Source organism: Pongo pygmaeus, chromosome 3 (assembly GCF_028885625.2).
Source record: "Pongo pygmaeus isolate AG05252 chromosome 3, NHGRI_mPonPyg2-v2.0_pri, whole genome shotgun sequence".
Lineage (NCBI taxonomy): Eukaryota > Metazoa > Chordata > Mammalia > Primates > Hominidae > Pongo > Pongo pygmaeus.
This window is the reverse complement of record NC_072376.2, coordinates 84269309-84294119: the sequence shown is the minus strand read 5'-3', so window position 1 is coordinate 84294119 and position 24811 is coordinate 84269309. Positions and strand designations below refer to the sequence as shown.

The following is a 24811-nucleotide window of genomic DNA, read 5'->3' as shown; positions in this document are numbered from 1 at the left end:
AACTGCACAAAAGCCAACATACCTGCTATAATATTGTCCAGCAGTGTTATAGGCATGCAGAATATGCCGACTGGTAAATCACTTATGGCCAGGTTTAAGATGAAGAGATTAGTGACTGTGTGCATATGTTTGTTCCTCATTACAATAAAGCAAACCACAGTATTTCCCACGATGCACAAAAAGAAGATCAGAAAGTAGGAAATAATGAAGATTGCTGCCACTTGAGGCTGGTGAAGATAGTAGTTCACATAGGTAATATTAATATCTGAGTACAGATGATGCTTTGTGTCATTGACATTCCAGATGGGATGCCAGTTTTCTGAAGAGTTTGTGTCCCATTTCTCATTCATGATGAACCTTAACAAAGAAGAGACAGAAAAGAAAAACATAATTAGGAACCAGTAAAGCATAAATTCTGTGCCTGAGTTTAAGAGGAACACTTGTAAAATGCCATGGAATTTTTGTGGTCTTTCTATAATAATCTATAAGTTTTACATAAAACTGAACTATAAATAAGGCACTCAAATTATTAGGATTTTAACCAAGAGCATTTGAAAATTCCAATTTGTGCCATAAGTAATGGTTATTATTATATTTTATTTCTAATACACTCTATATTTCACTTCTTTCAGCATGCACTCTATCCATTTCCCTTGCCTTCCAAAACTCTCCTTCCCTCTACCTCCAGCTATCATATTCTGTCAAGACTCACTTATTAATTTAAAGTTAACTCACATGACTCTAGCTTTCCTGATAATCTGAACAGGATACGATGTCTACATCTTTGAAACTCCTAAAGAAATAAGCTTCTTGTATTTGCCATATTCTGTTCTGACTCAATTAATTTAATATTATTATTATTTTTTTGCAGGGGTTTCACTCTGTCACCTGGACGGGAGTGCAGTGGCACCATCTCAGCTCACTGTAGCCTTGATCTCCCAGGTTTAAGTGATCCTCCTGCCTCAGCCCCACAAGTAGCTGAGACCACAGGTGCATGCCATCATGGCCAGCTAATTTTTGTATTTCTAGTAGGGATGGAGTTTTGCCATGTTGCCCAGTCTGGTCTTGAACTCTTGAGTTCAAGTGACCCACCCACCTCAGCTTCCCAAAATGCCAGGAATACAGGCATGAGCCACTGTGCCTGGCCTGAGTATTATTTTTAGATACTTCTCTATGCAGACACAGCCACCATATTGTGAGTCTCTTAATATAGGGCTAGGTTACTTGTCTTAGTTTCATTTAGCATAATTCTATTCATATACAATGTATCAAGAAATTATTTAGAATCCGTATGTCCTTTTATTTATTTATTTATTTTTTTGAGATGGAGTCTTGCTCTGATGCCCTGGCTGGAGTGCAGTGGCGCGATCTCGGCTCACTACAAGCTCCGCCTCCCAGTTCACGCCATTCTCTGGCCTCAGCCTCCTGAGTAGCTGGGACTACAGGTGCCTGCCACCACGCCTGGCTAATTTTTTTGTATTTTTAGTAGAGACGGGGTTTCACCGTTTTAGCCAGGATGGTCTCCATCTCCTGACTTTGTGATCCACCCATCTTGGCCTCCCAAAGTGCTAGGATTACAGGCTTGAGCCACTGCACTTGGCCTGTATGTCTTAATGTAGACAGCTTAATCAATCCTGTATGTCAGAGGTCCCCACAACCACCCCTAGGTATGGTGATTCACTAGAAAGACTCACAGGACCCAGCATATAATGTATTCACAGCTAATATATATTAAAGTGAAGGTTGCAAAGCAAAATCAGGAATGGAAAAGGTACAAGGGATGAAGACTGCAGGAAATTAGGCATAAGCCTCATGCACCTAATCTCAGTGGAGTCACACAGAACATGCCTAATTCCTCCAGTAACAAATTGTGAAAGCACATGTAAAGTGTTGTCAACCAGAGAAGCTCACTAGAGACTCAACACCCAGGGTTTTTCTTGGAGAATGATCAAGTGGGGATCTACTTTCTAGCATATATCAAAATTCCAGATTCCCAGATAGAAAGTAGATATTCAGCATAAACCATGTTGTTTGTACAAACAGTCTAGGCATAGTGAGCCACTCATCATTTAAGTAAACCTGTGTATCACTACAGTAAGTGTTTATTATTTCAGTTCCCAGACCCCAACCAAGGGCCAACTTAGCAAGCAGGCTTTTCTAAGGGTAGCAGCCTCAGGCCTGCTTGTTATCTCTTTTCTGCACACCTTGCTAATTAATTGAACAGAAGGTTATATCTGCCCATAAATGAAAATGAATTTGACAGTGGGCTTATAAAATTGACCTCCCCACACTGTTGGTGTGTTCCAGCAAAGAATTATAAATGACTGCTTAAAGCAGTGGACAAAAGTTTGAAACAGGATAGTCACGTAGTCTGAAATTATCTACCCACAAAATACTTTATTAATTTCAAGTTAAAATTGTAACTTTTCAGTGAAAAAACTGGGCATATTCTACCTTAGTTAAATGATCCAGGATAACATTTTGGATAATGAGATGCAAACACATCGTATGATCCTTGATGTAATGCTTGAGAATTCAACATCAGTTTAGCAATATTTTTGTCAAAAATGCATAATCTTATCCTGAGGAAATATCAGAAAATTTCTAAATTAGAAAAATTCTATAAATGTAAAATATTTCAATATTAATCTACCTCAGAAACGAATGAATGCTTATTGTCCTTAGCTACAAAATTTAAACTTCCTACCACCTATGGTCAGCAGTATAATGGCTTCCCAAGTTTCTCTGTCCAAATCTCCAGAACTTCTGAATAGGTTAGGTTACATGGCAGAGGGGAATTAAGGTTGCTAATTAGCTTATATTAAAATAGGATATCCTGGTTATATAGGTGGGCTTAATGTAATCGTGAGAGTCCTAAAAAGTGGAAGAGACACAGAAGCATCAGTATTGGTGCTATTCTAGGTGAGACCAACTTGATGGGCCATTGCTGGCTTTAAAGATTGAAAAGGACCATGAGCCAAGGAATGCAGACAACCTCTAGAAGCTGGAAAAGAAAAGCAAGCAGACAGATTATTCTGTAGAGCCTTAAGAAAAAAATGCAGCCTTGCCAACATCTTGACTTTAGCCTAGTGGAAACCATTCCAGACTTCTGGCCTTCAGAACTACAAGATAACAAATGTGTGCTATTTTAGACACTAAGTGTGACAACTTGGTGCCGCACTAATAGGAAACCAATAGACCACCTATCCTTCCCTAATTTTTGTAGTATTACCTGAGATCTTTTCCTTGAACTTTCTATATACACAGTTGAGAGGTTGGAGGTTTTCTTTTCCACAGCGGTTGAACTAATTTACCCTTCCACCAACAGTGTAAAAGCGTTCCCTTTTCTCCACATGCTCTCCAGCATCTGTTGTTTCCTGACTTTTTAATGACTGCAATTCTAACTGGCATGAGATGGTATCTCATTGTGGTTTTGATTTGCATTTCTCTAATGACCAGTGATGATGAGCTTTTTTTCCATATGATTTTTGGCCTCATAAATGTCCTCTTTTGAGAAATGTCTGTTCATATCCTTCACTCACTTTTTGATGGAGTTGTTTTTCCTGGTAAATTTGTTTAAATTCCTTGAAGATTCTGGATATTAGCCCTTTGTCAGATGGATAGATGGATAGATTGAAAAAATTTTCTCCCATTCTGTAGGTTGCCTGTTCACTCTGATGGTAGTTTCTTTTGCTGTGCAGAAGTTCTTCAGTTTAATTAGATCCCATTTGTCAATTTTGGCTTTTATTGCCATTGTTTTTGGTGTTTTAGTCATGAAGTCTTTGCCCATGCCTATGTCCTGAATGGTATTGCCTAGGTTTTCTTCTAGGGTTTTTATGGTTTTAGGTCTTACATTTAAGTCTTTAATCTGTCTTGAGTTAATTTTTGTATAAGGTGTAAGGAAGGGATCCAGTTTCAGCTTTCTACATATGGCTAGCCAGTTTTCCCAGCACCATTTATTAAATAAGGAATCCTTTCCCCATTGCTCATTTTTGTCAGGTTTATCAAAAATCAGATGGTTGTAGATGTGTGGCATTATTTCTGAGGTCTCTATTCTGTTCCATTGGTCTATATATCTGTTTTGGTACCAGTACCATGCTGTTTACTGGTACCAAACTGTACTGTAACTGTACAGTTACAGTAGCCTTGTAGTATAGTTTGAAATCAGGTAGCGTGATGCCTCCAGCTTTATTCTTTTTGCTTAGAATTGTCTTGGGTATACGGGCTCTTTTTTGGTTCCATATGAAATTTAAAGTAGTTTTTCTAATTCTCTGAAGAAAGTCAATTATAGCTTGATAGGGATAGCATTGAATCTCTAAGTTACTTTTGTCAGGAAGGCCATCTTTCATGATATTAATTCTTCCTATCCATGAGCATTTCTTGTGTCCTCTCTTATTTCCTTGAGCAGTGGTTTGTAGTTCTCCTTGAAGAGGTCCTTCACATCCCTTGTAAGTTGGATTCCTAGGTATTTTATTCTGTTTGTAGCAACTGTGAATGGGAGTTCACTCATGATTTGGCTCTATTTGTCTATTACTGGTGTATAGTAATGCTTGTGATTTTTGCACACTGATTTGGTATCCTGAGACTTTGCTGAAGTTGCTTATCAGCTTAAGGAGATTTTTGGCTGAGACAATGGGGTTTTCTAAATATACAATCATGTCATCTGCAAACAGAGATAATTTGACTTCCTCTCTTCCTAATTGAATACCCTTTATTGCTTTCTCTTGCCTGATTTCCTTGGCCAGAACTTCCAACACTGTTGAATAGGAGTGGTGAGAGAGGTCATCCCCGACTTGTGCCAGTTTTCAAAGGCAATGCTTCCAGTTTTTGCCCATTCAGTGTAATATTGGCTGTGGATTTGTCATAAATAGCTCTTATTATTTTTAGATACATTCCATCAATACCTAGTTTATTGAGAGTGTTTAGCAGGAAGCGCTGTTGAATTTTTTCAAAGGCCTTTTCTGCATTTATTGAGATGATCATGTGGTTTTTGTCATTGGTTCTGTTTATGTGATGGATTACATTGATTGATTTACATATTTTGAACCAGCCTTGCATCCCCGGGATGAAGTCAACTTGATCATGGTGGGTAAGCTTTTTGATGTGTTGCTGGATTCAGTTTGCAAGTATTTTATCGAGGATTTTTGCATCAATGTTCATCAGAGATATTGACCTGAAATTTTCTTTTTTGTTGTGTCTCTGCCAGGTTTTGGTATCCTGATGATGCTGGCCTCATTCCGTGAGTTAGGGAGGAGTCCCTCTTTTTCTATTGTTTGGAATAGTTTCAGAAGTAATGGTACCAGCTCCTCTTTGTACCTCTGGTAGAATTTGGCTGTGAATCCATCTGGTTCTGGGCATTTTTTGGTTGTTAGGCTATTAATTACTGCCTCAATTTCAGAACTTGTTATTGGTCTGTTCAGGGATTCAACTTCTTCCTGGTTTAGTCTTGGGAGGGTGTATGTGTCCAGGAATGTATCCATTTCTTCTAGATTTTCTAGTTTATTTGCATAGAGGTGTTTATAGTATTCTCTGATGGTAGTTTATATTTCTGTGGGATCAGTGATGGTATCCCCTTTATCATTTTTTATTGTGTCTATTTGATTCTTCTCTCTTTTCTTCTTTATTAGTGTGCCTAGTGGTCTATTTTGTTAATCTTTTCAAAAACCAGCTCCTGGATTCATTGATATTTTCAAGAGTTTTTCATGTCTCTATCTCCTTCAGCTCTGCTCTGATCTTAGTTATTTCCTGCTAGCTTTTGAATATGTTTGCTCTTGCTTCTCTAGTTCTTTTGATTGTGATGTTAGGGTGTCGATTTCAGATCTTTCCTGCTTTCTCCTGTGGGCACTAAATGCCCACAGGAGAAAGCAGGAAGATCTATTAATTGTGTCCTAGAGATTCTGGTACGTGGTGTCTTTGTTCTCATTGGTTTCAAAGAACTTACTTATTTCTGCCTTAATTTCAATATTTACCCAGTAGTCATTCAGGAGCAGATTGTTCAGTTTCTATGTAGTTGTGCAGTTTTGAGTGAGTTTCTTAATCCTGAGTTATAATTTGACTGCACTGTGGTCTGAGAGTCTGTTTGTTAAGATTTTTGTTCTTTCGCATTTGCTGAGGAGTGTTTTACTTCCAATTATGTGGTCAATTTTAGAATAAGTGTGACATGGTGCTGAGAAGAATGTATAGTCTGTTTATTTGGGGTGGAGAGTTATGTAGATGTCTATTAGGTCTGCTTGGTCCAGAGCTGAGTTCAAGTCCCAAATATTCTTGTTAATTTTCTGTCTCATCGATCTGTCTAATATTGACAGTGGGGTGTTAAAGTCTCCCACTACTATTGTGTGGGAGTCTAAGTCTCTTTGTAGGTGTCTAAGAACTTGTTTTATGAATCTGGGTGCTCCTGTATTGGGTGCATATAAATTTAAGATAGTTAGCTCTTCTTGTTGCATTGATCCCTTTACCATTATGTAATGCTTTTCCTTATCTTTTTTGATCTTTGTTGGTTAAAATCTGTTTTATCAGACACTAGGATTGCAACCCCTGCTTTTTTTTTTTTTTTTTTTTTGCTTTCCATTTGCTTGGCAAATATTCCTCCATCCCTTTATTTTGAGCCTATGTGTTTCTTTGCAAGTGAGATGGGTCTCCTGAATACAGCACACCAATGGGTTTTGACTCTTTATCCAATTTGCCAGTGTGTGTCTTTTACTTGGGGCATTTAGCCCATTTACATTTAAGGTTAATATTGTTATGTGTGAATTTTATCCTCTCATTATGATGCTAGCTGGTTATTTTGCCTGTTAGTTGATGTGGTTTCTTCATAGTGTTGATGGTCTTTACAGTTTGGTATGTTTTTGCCGTGGCTGGTACTGGTTTTTCTTTTCCATGTTTAATGCTTCCTTCAGGAGCTCTTGTAAGGCAGGCCTGGTGGTGACAAAATCTCTGAGCATTTGCTTGTCTGTAAAGGATTTTATTTCTCCTTCTCTTATGAAGCTTAGTTTGGCCAGATATGAAATTCTGGTTTGAAAATTCCTTTCTTTAAGAATGTTGAGCACTGGCCCCTACTCTCTTCTGGCTTGTAGGGTTTCTGCAGAGAGATTGGCTGTTAGTCTGATTGGCTTCCGTTTGTGGGTAATGCAACCTTTCTCTCTGGCTGCGCTTAACTTTTTTCCCTTCATTTCAACCTTAGTGAATCTGATGATTATGTGTCTTGGGGATTCTCTTCTCAAGGAGTATCTTTGTGGTATTCTCTGTATTTCCTGAATTTGAATGTTAGCCTTTCTTGCTAGGTTGAGGAAGTTCTCCTGGATAATATCCTGAAAAGTGTTTTTCCACTTGGTTCTATTCTCCCTGTCACTTTCAGGTACACCAGTCAAACATAGGTTTGGTCTTTTCACATAGTCCCATATTTCTTGGAGGCTTTGTTTGTTCCTTTTCATTCTTTTTTCTCTAATCTTTTCTTCACGCCTTATTTCATTAAGTTGATCATCAATCTCTGATATCCTTTCTTCCGCTTGATCGATTTGGCTATTGATACTTGTTTATGCTTCATGAAGTTCTTGTGCTGTGTTTTTCAGCTCCATCAGGTCATTTATGTTCTTCTCTAAACTGGTTATTCTAGTTAGCAATTCCTCTAACCTTTTTTCAAGGTTCTTAGCTTCCTTGCGTTGGGTTAGAACATGCTCCTTTAGCTTGGAAGATTTGTTATTACCCACCTTCTGAAGCCTACTTCTGTCAATTTGTCAAACTCATTCTCCATCCAGTTTTGTTCCTTTGCTGGTGAGGAGTTGTGATACTTTGGAGGAGAAGAGGCATTCTAGTTTTTGGAATTTTTATGCTGGTTTCTCCTCATTTTCATGTATTTATCTACCTTTGGTCTTTGATGTTGGTGACCTATGGATGGGGTTTTGGTGTGGACTTCCTTTTTGTTGATGTTGATGCTATTCCTTTCTGTTTGTTAGTTTTCCTCCTAACAGTCAGGGCCTTCTGCTGCAGGTCTACTAGAGTTTGCTGGAGGTTCACTCCAGACCCTGTTTGCCTGGGTATTACCAGCAGAGGCTGCAGAACAGCAAAGATTACTGCCTGTTCCTTCCTCTGGAAGCTTTGTCCCAGAGGGGCACCTACCAGATGCCAACCAGAGCTCTCCTGTTTGAGGTGTCTGTCAACCCTTGCTGGGAGGTGTCTCCCAGTCAGGGGGCACAGGGGTCAGGGACCCACTTGAGGAGCCAGTCTGTCCCTTAGCAGAGCTGGAGCACTGCGCTGGGAGATCTGCTGCTCTCTTCACAGCTGGCAGGCAGGAATGTTTAAGTTTGCTAAAGCTGCACCCACAGCCACTCTTCCCCCAGGTACTCTGTCCCAGGGAGATTTTATCTATAAGCCCCTGTTTGGGCTGCTGCCTTTCTTTCAGAGATGCCCTGCCCAGAGAGGAGGAATCTAGAGAGGCAGTCTGGCTACTGTGGCTTTGCCGAGCTGCAGTTGGCTCCACCCAGTTTGAACTTCCTGGTGGCTTTGTTTACACTGTGAGGGGAAAACCGCCTACTCAAGCCTCAGTAATGGCGGACGTCCCTCTCCCCACTAAGCTCAAGCCTCCCAGGTCTACTTCAGACTGCTGTGCTGGCAGTGAGAATTTCAAGCCAGTGGATCTTAGCTTGCTGGGCTCTGTGGGAGTGGGACCCACTGAGCCAGACCACTTGGCTCCCTGGCTTCGGCCCTCTCTCCAGGGGAGTGAAGGGTTCTGTCTCACTGGGGTTCCAGGTGCCACTGGGGTATGAAAAAAAGAAAAAATGCAGCTAGCTGGGTGTCTGCCCAAATGATCCCCCAGTTTTGGGCTTGAAACCCAGGGCCCTAGTGATGAAGGCACCTAAGGGAATCTCCTGGTCTGCAAGTTGCAAAGACCATGGGAAAAGCGTAGTATCTGGGCCAGAATGCACTGTTCCTTAAGGCACAATCTCTCAGGGCTTCCCTTGGCTAGGGGAGGGATTTCCCAAACCCCTTGTGCTTCCCTGGTGGGGTGATGCCCCACCCTGCTTCGGCTCACCCTCTGCGGACTGCACCCACTGTCTAACTAGTCCCAATGAGATGAACCAGGTACCTCAGTTGGAAATGCAGAAATCACCTGCCTTCCATGTTGATCTCGCTGGGAGCTGCAGACCAGAACTGTTCCTATTCGGCCATCTTGCCAGCTACATTTAGATTTTTCAATGCTTATTTCAATATTTTAATAAGGCAGCTTCTCCATGTATTAAATTGTTATATTGCATTTAATAGTATTATAAATAATTACAGTGTGTATATAACTACAAAGCTTCTCAAGAAGTTTCCAAATTATTGTATCTGCTGAGTTAGTACATATATGAGACCAAATCCTTATCCTTTTGACAGGAATAACAATCTATGTACAACATATTTAGATCCCACTATTTTTTGCCCATATCCTTGCAGACTTGCTCCATTATCTATTGGAAATTTTGGTACAAAAAAATTTGAATCCAATCCAATATTTTTGTTTTCTTATAGGTGCTATGCGTTTTTATATATTGTATAGAAGAGATTTTTTAATCCTCAAATTTTTTTAGCTATATCAGCATATATTTTTTCTATTGATTATTTTTTTTCTGAAAGAAAACAAATCCTGTCCAATTCTCATCTCAGTACTTCCTTCATGTCAGAAGTCATTAACTGTTCCACTGTTATATTCTCTATCATGGATACCTATTTTCCATATGTTGATATGCTATATCCTATCTTTCAAAAATTATTGGTTTATAAAAGTATTTATTTTTCTGTTGAAGATTTTTGCTGCCTTTACCAACCACATTTCCATTTTGTTATGCCATTTTATACTGTATTATAAAGTATGTTCTGTGAGAGTAGAGACCAGTTCACAGTTGAATTCTCAGTACCTAAAAGCATGGTTGAACCAATAATTGGTGCTCAATAAGTATTTGTTAAATGCATTAATTAATCTCATCATATAATTTTTGTTTCATAGATTGTCGTTTTTCTCTTTTGTAATTTCTTGGTTGTTAAGCATTTGCTGTCTCAAATTTTCTTCTATTAAAGGTAAGTGCATGTCTTCTTGTAATAACATAGGGTTTAAAAACATTAGGCTATGGAGTCTAATTGCCTGCACTCAAATCCCACATCTTGTTTTCTATTGATATTTCCTGGAAGATAGATTCATGATTAATACCTGTGTGACTTTGAGTAAATTATTTAATCTCTTTGTGATTCAGACTCCTTATCAAAAAAGTAAAAATAATAATGATACAAACTTCATAGTGTTGTTGTTAGGTTTTCATCAAATAATTGTAGTTAAAATTTATTGTGTGCTTACCATATGTCAGACTCAGTGCTAAGCATTTTTATATGCATTGGTTTATTATAGTTTTATGGTAGGACAGTCAAATAGGAAACTGAAGCAATGGCTAAATTAACTAATCCGCTAAATGTCACATCATCAGTAAAAAGCAGAAGTGGGATTTTATTCCATGCAGCTCAGCTCCAGAGCACATATTTTCAACCTTACAATATAGTTTATATAAAGCACATAAAAGTGTACATAATTCAGAGTAAGAACTCCGTGAACATTTGATATTATTTTCCCTTTCCTTCCTCCATATGTTTTTCATTTTCGCCCTTCCCCCTTCCTTCCTTTGTTCCTTTCTTCCTCCCTTTTGGTTTTAAAACCATTTTTAATATATCTCAGGTTACTTTTTTGTTACCTTACTCATATTGTGTTTAGGGCTAGTGCTACCAGAACACAAACAAAGTATGTGTGGTGTGCTTTTTATTTGTTCCTTTTTTTTTCATTAATATTAACATCATTCCTTCAGAAAGTTATCTCAAGGACTGGCTACCAAAATTGTTTACATTTTCTTTCATTATTGGATTCCTGAAGCAGGTGGTAAAGGGCCAGAATCACATGGGCATTCCATCAGGGAAACAGTTCACTATACTCTTTCTTGGAAGTGAGGGGAAAATCTTTTGTTCATTCATTCATTGATTGATTTAACAAATATTGACTGTGTTGACAATGTGCTAGGTAGTATTCTAAGAACTAGGGAATATAACAATGAAGTAGACCATGTCGCAGCTTTCATGGTAATGAGGAATACAGATACTGGTGTTCTGGAGTGAGCTTACAGTGAGAGCTAACTGTGCACATCTCTGCCCAAAGACACATTCAGTAATGTTACGGTTGCTGCTTGAAGTTGACTGTGATTGATATATTTACACCATGAGAACTGGCAAACTCTAAAGATGAAACCTCTTTATTTTTAAAAATTGATTATTAAACGTGTATTCATATGCCAACAGATTAAACCTAAGCATCAAAAGCAGAAAATAAATGTAAAAATGAGGATAATTAGGAAGGTTAAAAAGAAAAGGAATTAAGTGACTACTATAAGGGATAATTGGAAGGACAGCCGAGAAAAGAATGAGGCCAATAGACCCAAGTTCAGGCAAGCTGATTTATTGTCAGTCCTGCCGGGCTACATCCTGACAAAAGCAGAGGAGGTAGCCCAGCTTACAGGCTATAGCAAGGTTTTATAGGGCATAGAACTGGGTCAGGGTGAAGGAAAAAGAAAAGGGTGGGGGGTCCTTTGTGCCAGGTGTCTGACCGCTTCCTGGAGATGTTTTTCTTGCCAGTTGTGCTGTGTAAGGTAGACGTCTTGATCACACCCTGGAACAGCTGGCCTCTGGTCAGACAGATACAGGCGGGTTTGGGGTAGGCGGTTTTACTTTTGGCCTTTGGGGCTTAGATCTACAGGAGGGGGAAACAGTCCAGTTGGGTGGACCCTAACAACTGCAACTAAACTGAAAAGAAGATACAACACAAACAAAAGAAGTACAGTAAATGAGGCAATGTAGACCAGAGTGACAGTATAATATAAAATTATAAATATGCCCGAACAAAAGATTTAATCAAATGAATGCCCATAAAAGAAATAAGCCCATTAATTAAATGACTGTTATACTTTTACACCTCAAGTGAACTGTTTATAGGTTTCCCTCTTAATTTTGTAGTGTCAGTGAAGTATTTTTCTTCTTGCTTTTTATTTCAAAAGTACTATTTTTTTCCTTTTTTAATTTCAACTTTTATTTTAGGTTCAGGGGTACGTGTGCAGATTTGTTGCATGGGTATATTGTGTGATGGTGAGGTTCGGAGTACGAATGATCCCATCACCCAGGTAGTGAGCACAGTACTCAATAGGTAGTTTTTCACCCTTTATCCCCTTCCTTCCCTTCCCATCTAGTAGTCCCCAGTGTCCATTGTCCCCATCTTTATATCCATGTGTAGTCGAATTTAAGTTCACCAGCTTTCTTACTATGATAAAATTATGAAAGAAAGCAGATTATAGTTAAATAATCACCTTAACAGTGGAATTCTACTTAATAGTATAATAAATTTCAAATATAATCTAGTGAAATAAACATGTCTACAAATAAAAATATATACACAAGCATATTCACACAGCTTGTTACAGAAAAAAATTTCTTTAGTACAAACATTAAAGTTTGATATTTGCATGCAATCTGTGCAATAGTTTCAAAACAATAAACATATGCAGTGGAAAAACATATTGCTAGGGATATCCTACTCTGGCATCCTTTCATTCTTATTTTAATAAATGTACAAATCAATGTGTAAAAATGACTAATTATGTGTGTATTAGAATACTACAGTTTCATTGCCCATTCAAACCAAGAGATATTAATATTGTCCCAAACTAGAATGATCAATTTCAATGACTTGTTTGAAAGTCAGAACCACTTTAATGCAACAATACCTTTGTGAAGGCTAAATTAAAAGTTCTAAAGGAAATAGTGAAGACTATTAAAAAACAATCTATAGATACATTGGAAAACAAAAGAAGAGTGCTCTTAAAGGCCCAGAACACAAAAGGCTGTTAAGGTTGAATAAAGAGAAACAAGACTGCAGGAAATTCTAGGTTAAAACTCATCTAAGAAAGAACTTTCATGAAAATGGAGGCTTTAGAGACGGCTCCAAGATCAGAGTTACAATGTACAGAAATAGGAGACAACCCAGGGGAGTTATTTGGGGTAAACTGGGAAGCTGATTTTGGATCAGCTGAACCCGATAGTACCCACTACACCTCTGCCTATAAGACCAAGGACACACATGCTCAGATTTGGTCCTAAGACCTTATTTAGATGCAGTTATTCCCATGCCCTCCCAGTCACAGCAAACATGTTTCTAATAATCAAACCTCACATCCACCCCACTGGCAAAAATTTAAAAGATTAATGATATCTGATGTTGGCTAACAACAGATGACGGGAAGCAAATATTTTCACACAGTGTTAGGGATACAATGATAAGACTTATTGAAAGTGAATTTGGGAATGCCAGTCAAATTAAAATGTGCATTATGTTCCACTTGACCTTTTCATTTCTACAAATATAATTTATTGAAATAAATACGTCTGTGAGTAAAAAGCCATGAAAGCATTATATTCATTGTAACTTTGTTATAGGAAAAGTTTAGAAACAACATATTTGGCCATGAACAGACAAAAATTTAAGTGAATTATAGCAATATTAATAATCCAATGTGCAATATGATAACAGATTAATAATGGCAAAATATATCCAATGCTTGACCTCTGCCAGGGTCTGTTATAAACTTTATCCCTATTAATTCACTTAATTCTCTGAGAAAATACTATGATTATCACTATTCCCATTTTTAGGTGAAGAAACTGGGGAAAAAGCAAGTAACTGGCACAAGGTCATCAGCAGGGAAGTAGCAAGGTCAAGATTTAAAGTCAGGTAGTCTGACTTCAGAGACTTTACGGTAACCTTTGTGTTAAAATAAAGCCATTATAATCAATAGGAAGAGTCTATTCTGACACATAATGTTCTATAACATGTTGTTCATGTCAAAAGCAAAACTCCAATAGAAAAATATCTATTAGTAGGGGTGACTTCTGGGGTCAGGAGTAGATTGTGTTATAAGGTGATGAAAAAGCTTTTACATTTTACTACTTTTTATTGCTTGAATCTTTTTACAGCACAAATATATTCATGTTGTACTCAAATAATTAATATAAACAAAGAACAACAGGATCTGTGCATTATTTACATTTGCCAAATCCTAAGAAAACGTTTGAAAGCCACATGCTTAGAAAACTTCATATTTTCATATAACAGACAGAAGTTAGACCCCATTCTATAATTTAAGACATTTCTATCTACACATGTGTATATGTGATTATCTACATGTGAATTCTTATAGGGGTACCAATCAACAATTTAAAATAACACATTTTTAATTATAAAATTATATCATGATGATTACTTGCCCCTGGATGGAAGTACTGACAGGAAACAAGCATGAGGGAAGGCTTCTGGGCAGCTGGAATAGGGATATTTCTTGATCTGCGTGCTGGTTACAAGAATATATTCAGTTTTTTAAAATTCAATGAATTTTATATTTATGCACGCTTTTTTGAACAGGAAGGAGTTAAAGCTGCTGACTGGCTATTCATTTCTGACCCTGGGAGAAAATAAGAGGGCAAATAACCCAATATAATCTCCTTGTCAACATGGTAACTGAAGCTCTGGGCAAATAGTCTATTCATATTTCTAGAAAAGTCCTTATCTATGAAAAGTTCTTAACAGAATGTCCTTGGTAAAGGATTGCCTGTAGAAAACATTAATAAATTAAGACCCTAAGGATTTATAATACTGGGCTTCCTGGAAAATGTCCCTTAAACTGAGGTATAAGGTGGCAGTATTTTATAGACTAAATATTCCTCTGCTGTGTGAGTCAACCAAGCAAAACTCCACCAGGAGACTTCATCTTCTATTCGAACTGGAGACTACATCTCAAACATGGAAAGTGCCAGGGAACTGGTCTACTCGCAGACAACCCCCCAGGGTTATCTGAGCCTCTTGGTTGCCCGTATTCTTGAAATTATTAGTACATTTCAGAACTGGTAAAGCTTTTGAACCATGTTTCTTTGCCAGTCTGAGACTTTGTGTTAGCACAGATTGGCAGTGCAAGCAGAACTATGCTTTAATCTCATAAATCTTAATGGGTTGGGTCATTTTTAGCAATAAAAAGTACATAAAAAATATAGTAAAGATCTAATTACAAGTTGAGTCCTACCCATTGATGATAGAACACAGCAAATCTTTGATGCAATGGAATGTGGAGGAAGTACACTTAGATATGAGGGAAATGGCTAAATGGATTGATGAGGGGTGGCTGGAAGAGGGAAAGATAGAACAATTTCTATCCCCTGGCTAGTGCTAGTGGTGCTGATAAAGTAAGACCTATAAGTTCCCTTCAAGCAAAGAACAATAAAATCTATGTATTGCTTATAATTACCAAAAACTAAGAAAAAAAATTTCCAAATCCTACTATTCTTTGCTGTGAGACTTTTCTTTCCTGTCATGGAAGACATACTTGTACTTCTATGACTACTTAGAATGATGTCCCACTTCTTCACAAAGTAGCATAAACAAGGCCATTGATTACTCAAAAAATACACAAATAACTGCAGGATAAGATCAGGTGACTACTAAATCCCAAGGATATTCTGTGCAAATTTTCAAATGTTTTACATAAAAATACCAGTAGAAGCCAGGTAAATTATTACTTGCAGGGTTTCTTTACCTGTCTAGGAAATCTCACTAATTTTAGAGTTATGTAAGTTGAAGGCCAATCCCCAGTGGCTGAAAACTTCTGTAAGCAGGTATTTTCATGTTGTATAATAATTAATCTATATAACCGGTAAAAGTAGGAGCATACCAACCCTCTCCTGAGAGAGGTAAATTCCCTATCCCCTCCCTTGTGAGATAGGTAATTTCCTATCTCACAATGTGACTCATTGTGAGACAAATGAGACATATGACTCACAAATGTCACAATATGACTCACAAAATGACTCACTGTGAGACATATGAGACATATGACTCACAAGTGTCATATGTCTCTTCATGCTTCAGGCATGGTGTGAGTGACCAACCCAAAGTTGTCTATTTGATGATCAGAAAGATACAATCAATTTAATGTTTCTGGCACAGATAATGAAAGACGTGCTACTTTGGAGAGCTTCTGTCTCCTGTTCTCCTTATGTAATGGGAAACCAAGGGAATATTTAGGAGATGATGATGAACCTGCCAGCTCAGTTAATGCAGAGGGGGCTGCATGATGATAAAAAGATCTATGCACACAAAAGAAAGGACCATGAAGAGAAAAAGGAAATAAGAATCCCCTCAACTTAGTGGAGCTCTTTAGATGGTTTATAAAAAGCAGTGTAAAAAGAGAGAGAAAGAATCTTACAGTTTCTACTAAGAAGTTAGAACAACAGTATCCACATTTGGAAGGTGGGGAGCTGCTCTGATCCTCCCTCCCACTTCTTAAAGTGTCACTGCAAGTTCACTCAAATTATTGTAGTCTAGAAAAAATCAAATCAACTGATGAGAGTCAAGATTCAAAATGGAAAGTACTTAAAACAGCAGCCTGAATGTATTTCCATAGATAAAGTCATTGAGTCTGAAAAAGATTGGCTGAGAGGCTGAGATATTCTTATCCTACCCCAAACAAACAATCATAGGCCTTTTGCAAATATTTGGGTAAAAAAGCCAGGAACTGGTAGGCAAAGCCTCTAAAATGACTAGATAGAGGTTTTCAGTGTTCAGTAGAACTTATGATAAATCAAGGCAGTGCTATGAAAGACCCAAAGCTGAAACTAGCAGGATTTGGAGATGCCATGTTGCGGGGACTAGCATCAGAATAAGATTAGGAGTGAAGAATATGACTGGGGAGACTTTTCACTGGTTAATGGCCTTTAGCTGAATGCATAATTGGGATAGATACTATGTGCTAATAGAGAATGTTCCCTTTTTCCGTTTTTGGTGGGGAGGTATATTGCCTAATCACCCTTCCTGGAGTTTTAACTGGCCATGCTGAATGGTGATTTTGGAATTTCCTGTGTTGTCCTAGAATAAACTATAAACAGTACAGAACTCCAGGAATGTACAAGAGATTATTGCCCTGATTAAGGGAATACTTGGGGTAGGATTATTGGTTCCCATTAGCTTCACCGTTAACAGAGCTGTCTGGCCAGTCCCTGAAGGTTAACTGTAGATTATCAAGCATTCAACAAGTAGTTCTCCTAATTGCATCAACTGTACCCGATGTGATAAACACTGTATAGGATGCACAACAAGACAAGGAGGATGGCTATGTCATTAGAAACTTGCCTAGTGCTTTCTTCTCCATCTCAATTTCCAGGAACAGCCAGGTACAATATGCATTCTCACAGAATAGGACTCAGTATACATTTACTATATTGCAAGAAGTATGTTTGAATTTGCCTGCACAATTGTATAATTTCATGAAGTGGGACTTGGACTTAACAAATATTCAAAGCAAGTTAGTAAATTGATTATATTATAAAATCTTCTCCTCTAGTAAGAATTAAAGAGGAGTTAAGGACTGTGGTGACTCACATGACAAATAGAGCCAGGCTGATGAGCCCAGATAAAATTCATAGACCTTGGAATTACATTGACTGGAGCAACTAGAGACATTTTTTGAAACCATAAAAAATTATCTCTTACAGAATCTGCAAATGACTAAGAGACCTAGAGATAAATAGCGCTTACTTTGGCTTTTGCAGAAGTTTTTTGTTTTTGTTTTCTTCAATCTAAGAATGCTATTGACCTCTGTTCACAAAGTCACCAGAAAGATAACTGAATTTGAGTGGACGCTCTGAGCAGAAGAAATTGCTAAAGGATTTTTGGAGGGTGGTGATGCAGGAAGGTATATTAGGATTGTATGATTTGACTGCACAGATAATATTAGATGCACCTGAAACCAGAACATACACAGACTAGAGCTATCTGCAGAAATGAAAGAGTTCAGTGAAGACCTCTTATTTTTTTGAGAACAAATGTTAGGCAAAATAGCTATTCCTAATAAACCATTTAAAAGACAATTGATTGCTTCTTACTGAGTGGTGGTCATCAAAACTGTGCCCACCACAGAAGGGCATCAGATAACTCCAAAGCTAGGGAAACCAACTTTGTCTTGGATGATGTCAGAAACATTCACATAGGGATCAAACAGCACAGCCAAAGTTCACTCAGAAATTAGAAATGGGATATTAAAAAGCGTACTTTGGGAAGTGGGCAAGTACACAGAAGGGAATCACTGCATACAGGAGCAGTGTATTAGTTTGTTCTCACACTGCTAATAAAGACATATTTGAGACTGGGTAATTTATAAAGGAAAGAGGTTTAATTGACTGACAATTCAGAATGGCTGAGAAGGCCTCAGGAAACTTACAATCGTAGCAAAAGGGGAAGCAGACATGTCTTTCTTCACATGGCAGCAGCAAGAGAAGTGCTGAGCAAAAAGGGAAAAGCCCCTTATAAAACCATCATATCTCATGAGAACTCCCTATCATGAGAGCAGCAGCATGGGGGTAACCGCACCTATGATTCAAGTATCTCCCACTGGGCACTTCCCACAACTTGTGGGGACTATAGAAACTACAACTCAAGATGAGATTTGGGTGAGGACACAGTCAAACCATATCAAGCAGGTTGCCTCACTGACTATACAGCCGATCAAATAAAGCCCTCAGCAGACTTTTCCAGCTTAATTGCTGCATGTTCTGTGTCTCATGAATTGCTCCCCATGAAGCAAAGTAAGTTGTCTGGTTCACTGATGAGAGTTTCTGGATTATGTCACTTGTTTGGAAAACAACAGCAATACACCCTGCAGATGGGGAAAGCTTAATGGAAGAAGACAAGGGCACACCTGCACACTGGACAGAGATGAAAGCAGTTCAAAGATTTTTCACTTACAGCCAGTGGCCTTGTTGTTGTTGTCAAGGGAATGGGCATTCATTAAAAAACAACAACAACAGCAACAAATTTCATGGGAATTTAGGGAAGAATTCAAGTGTGTCTGTACATAACTACCAGAAATAACTAGTTGTTGACTCAGAAGAGATTTGGAATAAGGCAGATGCTTTAGTCAGATTTCCAGGATTATTATCTGCTTCTTGAAGTGAGCAGGCACTGGGTTCTCAGGCCATACACTGGCTAATGAGATAAGAAACTGCACCCCACAGTCAGTCAACAGAAAAAATCATTTAAAAATGTCTGTGGAAATCCTACTATTTCTCACGACATGGATGAATGTGCAAGACATTACCGTTAAGTGAAATAAACCAGTAACAGAAGGACAAATACTACATGATTCCACTCATATGAGGTATGAGAAACTCTTAGAAGCAGAAAATAGAATGGTGGTTACCAAAAGTTAAAAGGAGGGAAAAATGGGAGTTCTTCAATTGGAATAAAGTTTCAGTTATGCAAAATAAATAAGCTCAAGAATAACACTTTTGGACATCTCTCTCAGATCTGGGTGCTGACTAAGGGCCAATATTGAAAGAAAATCCTTGGACTTATTTTCTCTGAAAAAGGAATATTAGGTTCTTAGTAATCTGTAATCCAAAGAAAAGAAGAGACACATTTCCCTGATTGATACTGTAAGTTTTACTAATGTATGGTGTGTCAAACACTACATCAATCTCTCTATCATAGCTACAAGGTGTATTAGAGGGTTTGTAATTTATTAATAGAAGTAAGTGATAACCAGACTTATGCAAATGATGCTTCCCAGGAAAAGGAAACGCTTTGAGAGGTTGGATTGAATCCTCCCATTGATTAAAAACATGTTAAAATGGATTGTCCAGAGAAGAAAGTGAATTTGAACTTATAAATATTGCATTGTTCAATTAAGTGTCTCCATCAAATCACATAAAATGTGCAATTGAAGATAAACACTAATTAAGTGGAATAAATGTATCAAAAGACTTTTAAATAAATGTTTTCACTATGAATATATTTTATTCATAGTCCCTATTAGGTAGTTAAGATCTTGTTGATTTGAACAAGATCTATAAAATATAATATGCATAAAAATAAACTTTCATAACCTTATATCCAGAAATACACATATATAGTATTTTAGTCTGTTTCCTACAATTCTTTTGGGGTTTTTTAAGGTATTAGATGCCTTAATTCTTTGTTAAAATATAGTAAAACAAATAATAATAACTAGAGAAATGTGTGGCAAGAAGATATTAACTGAGTTCAGACAGTGAATTGGTAGAAGCTGTTAAAGCAACTGGCCAGAAATCTATTTCTCCCCCAATACCAGGAGATTGCACCCAGGGGAAATGAAAAGAAGACTGACAATTGAAATGAGTGTTCTTGTGAACATAATAATTGAACCACAAGGTAGACTAATGATATTTACTAGGATAAGCCTTCTTTATTTAATTCTTTAATAGGCTATCCCTGAATAAGTATTGTTTATAAATAAATACAGAACATATGAATTTATGAGGCATGACTCCCTGGAAACTGTCATACAAACTGTATAAAATGGAGATATTTTATAGACTGAACCCTCACTCTGCTGTGGTATATAACACTGCAAAACCCTCCTTGGAGGCCTCATCACTTGCTCTGGGCCAGAAGTGAGCATCTAATGTAGGAAGGAGGGTCCTAAGGCACCACTCTCAATGTCCCAGACCTTCTTTGATTAAGTTCATTGATCGCCTATATTCATGAAATTGTTAGTAAGGCATGGTGGTAATAAGTAAGATCTCTGTTTTTAGAAAAGAAATTCAGATTTGATATATAAAATACAATATGCATAAAAATAACTTTCACAACTTTATATCCAGAAATACACATAAATAATATTTTAGTCTATTTCATACAATTCTTTTGACTTTATTTTTTGACATACAAGTCCCGGAGAGGAAAATAATATTATTTTCAAGGAGGTAACTCATTGTATTGGGAGTGAGAACTGTTTCACTTAGGAAAATATTTTGAGGAGTTCTTTTCATGTAAGAAGGAAACCACTCCCATTCTACCTTACCCTCTAGGGCATACTTATGATGTGTAGAAGAAACAAAATGCAAGCTGAGTACCTTATGAAACATAAACTCTGTACCAGGCACTAAGCTAATTGCTTTATACGTCAGTCCATTTAATTTTCCCAATAATCCTGTGAGGTAGCTACTCATAGTATCCCAATTTAAGGGAAAAGGAAAGAAAGATAGGAAGTTGCTAAGTAACCTGACCCAGGCCCCACAACTAATACTGGAAAAGTTGGGAAACATATAGGATGATCTCCCAGGATTGTGAAGGTCAGCAACATAGCCAGGAATTGGGCAACTTGAGGGTTGAAAACTAACCAGAATGAAGTTCAGTGAGGTGAATATGGCCAAGGAATTTCTAAAATCTAGTGTGCCTTATATTTAATTTTATGCTAACTTTTATACTACACTAAAAAGTACTCCCCCACCCTGCCTATAACCCCAAGTTGTGAGCAGGAGTCTATTTAACATAACTCCCTTTGTGAGAGATATTTTTCAAATATCAAGGTAGAGGACTTGTATTGTAATGTTTGAATTAGTGCTGGGCAGAGAGAAATAAGCAGCTATAAGTGATGAGGTAGGAAAAGGAAAAAAAATCATCTATATCCGGGAAAATCCTGGGCACACTGTGGTGGGGGAGATAGGTGGATATTGGATTCTCTAAAATACAAGAAATGGGGACAACTTTATTTTTATATAGCAGCTGCACTGATGAAGCATGACTTGTGATATTCAATGTGAAAGCAACTATATTTGTATGCTGCTAACCTTTTAAGTCTAATATTTGAAGCTAAATTTCTCCCTTTCCTTTGGGTGAAATTTGGACGGAATAAATCGTACTAGTTTGCTAATTGATTTCTAATAATAAAAATGGTATGGTAATTAATTTGTTCAGCTTAATAATAAATAAAATGTAAAATCTCCAACAAGGATGCCTCGTTGGCTTCTTTTCTCTTTCCTGACTTACTCTGCAGTATCTTCATCTCCAGCTTGTCATTCTCAGCTCCCATCCTCACCAGGATTGTGGGTGAGCAAGTTTAGAGTGGCAGAAAGAGGCAGGGAAAGTCCTACTTCTCTTTTTCAGGTTGTCATGAGGTGTTCCTGGGAATGGACAGAGTTTTAAGCTGACCCTTACTTTTCTGAGTGTTATTACGGGCTCTTTGGAGATACCAACTTATTGCTGTGAATTTCTTAACAAGCGTTCTCTTCATGCAGGGCAATTCATCTCTGGCTGCTGCTGGCTCTTTCCTTGGCCGTGAGAAATCTGACAATTCACCTCACTATAGAGTACCAAAGTTAACTCTCACTCACATGTGTCGTTCATCCCTAGCTTCGCCATTAACACTAATGCATCTTTTGTCCAGAAAGACTCTAGGAGTGTCAGTTGGCGAGTGACGCCAACTCTCCTTCCCTCTGCTGTCAGAAACCAGCCAGCAAGGTCCTTCCACGTTAGATGCCTAAGGTGTGTCTGTGAGGCAGACCCAAGTCCACTGTGTTCTCCAAAGTATTCAGCTCATATATTAAACTCTTTGCACATCTCCTTTAATCCCCTTTCCTAAAGCATGATTTGAAGGGCAAGCACACTGACCCCTCCATCTTACAAGTGTGTAGGACTCTCTACACATCAACAAACTGTTCTCTCTAATCCTGGGTCTTTTTATCTTCCCAGGCTGAGGATAAGTGTTCCTAATGAGGGTTAATAACTCCCCTTTACAATTTCTGCATGGTGGTCTCAATAATAGTATTGGGGCTTTAGCTGAAACTAAAACCAGAGTAGTTCCATAGTGTTATAACATCCTGTTACATAATTATTAGGAGGAAAAACCCCAAAGGCAAGAGTATCTAGGAATAGTCTAGCATGTGACACTCATTATATTTAAGGTTTTGAAATTGGAATTGTACTGAAAAATAGTTTTTTTCTTGATGTCATTTAAGATTATATTGTATTTGTTCATACAAATAAATAGTCTCTTCAAAGTTCACAGCAAGATATGCTCTTTTCAAGAATGATTTTTCAATGGTGACTCTTGATCTGTTATAAGATGTAGCACAATTAATTTAACCTATAACCTGGTGTTAGTCAATTATAAAATTTCCACTCCTTTTTGTATTAAGGTAATATTTTGACGTTTTATCTTTCCTTACATTCATTAGTACTCTCTAGAATACCTTGGATTGAGAATTAATAGATTTTAAAAATGATCATTTTTCTGCTCTTAAGAAATATTGATAATTTTCTCCTAGAATGTTGATCTTGCTTCATAGTTATTCCAGAGTGCATAGAAATTTCCAGCTAGCAATATGTCATTAATTTGTTTTGGGTTTTAAAACGTTCATATTTTTGTAGTAAAATATGTTATTTCCTTTGTATTTCTTCTAAGATATTCTTTCTGGCACCATATAAATATTCACATATATTTTATACTATTTGAAATATTTTTCATGTTTTATAACTCTCTCTATATATTGTAAATTATTCATTTAAAAATCCCTATTCAAATGAAACTGACACTTCATTTTTATTGGCTACTTTCTCCTTAATTTATGAACACCTAAATTTACTTCTCAAAGTGTATATATTACATTGAAAATCAAATCGAAGTTTGTAAATATATCAAGCATACATATATCCCTAGAAAATATTAAATATACATTATACCACTTAGATTGTCGTTACTTCCTACATTTTTCAAATTTGATAGAAAATTTGTCCTACAGTTGTTTACAATTCTTTATGTACATATGTTTCTATAGTTAATTCTTAAATATTTGGACTGTGGAAAGATAACAGGTTTCTCAATTTCCTATGGCGCCTAAAAATACCCTATGAGTGTATACTTCATATTAATGTATATTAATGTATATTTCATACTAATTCTTCTGTAACTTAAATATTCCTTTGATATTAATAGTCACTTCTGTTTTAATGCCTGCAACAATTTTGAAGGAAGAATTGATTACCAGGAGTTAATGACAACTGTATCTTCTGGAAAGACCTCATCAAGAGAAGCATAAGGAAATACCAGGGGGAGAAGTTAGTTCTGAGTCCTTTATAACATAGGACATAACGGGCTCTAAGCATTCTGAGCCCACCTTTATTCCGCCCTTAGCTATATATGCTTTGGGGTTTATGAGGTTTGACTCTTGAACAATGTTAGTGGAAATTAGGCACGGGGTATTTAAGCTAGATAGTTTGCCATTCTTCAGAAATGTACAAAAACATTTCATGTTCTCAACCAGGAAGTTCACCATACATTATCTTGTAAGCATTTGTGAAAAAAATGATAGTTGGAATATGGTTGTTCTGGCAGCTTCAAGAAATTGAGGCCCTCCTACTTATTATGAGGCAAAGTCCCATGCCTGAGAGAAAATGAATAAATGCCAAAAATAACAGGATGATAATTGACATCATCACAAGGAAAGCTTACATCTGATGGGGCACCCAAAGAACTTCTATTATCATGGTAGCTTCTCTATTTCTTGTGAAAGAATGTTCTTTCATCTGCAGAAATCGAAAGACCTAAATATGGCTGAGGGATCACATCGATGTAGCTGAGATCCAACTAGGCAGGGGATGGTGAACTTTGCCATTTGCCTCCATATGTTTTTCATAATTTCTGGACTTTTTCATTCTGCTAGGGAACTACAGCTAAACTGCTCATTAAATATTCCACCAAGAATGCTAATCTTCAAAAACTGGTACCACCTTTTGAAATAATCACTGATTTTTTTAGAACAATTTCAGAAATTTGCCGGTTCTGTTTCTTGGAGGACTGAGGAGGAGATCAACACTTGTTATTTATAACAGCTTGGAATTAGACCCACTTTAATTTCTTATATAAAATGAGATGTATTTCTTAAATGATTTTTG

At 37.3% G+C, this 24811-nt stretch overlaps 1 protein-coding gene across 3 annotated transcripts in view; it reads right to left on the bottom strand.

Moving 5' to 3' along the window:
* NPFFR2 (neuropeptide FF receptor 2) overlaps positions 1–24811 on the bottom strand; it is a 118364-nt gene that overhangs the window by 18642 nt on the left and 74911 nt on the right. For all 3 annotated transcript variants that reach the window (XM_054485724.1, XM_054485726.1, XM_054485725.1), the window contains one exon: positions 23–357. In XM_054485724.1, coding sequence (XP_054341699.1) covers positions 23–350 — 328 coding nt within the window. In that variant the 5' untranslated portion in view covers positions 351–357. The remainder of the gene's footprint in view (positions 1–22; positions 358–24811) is intronic.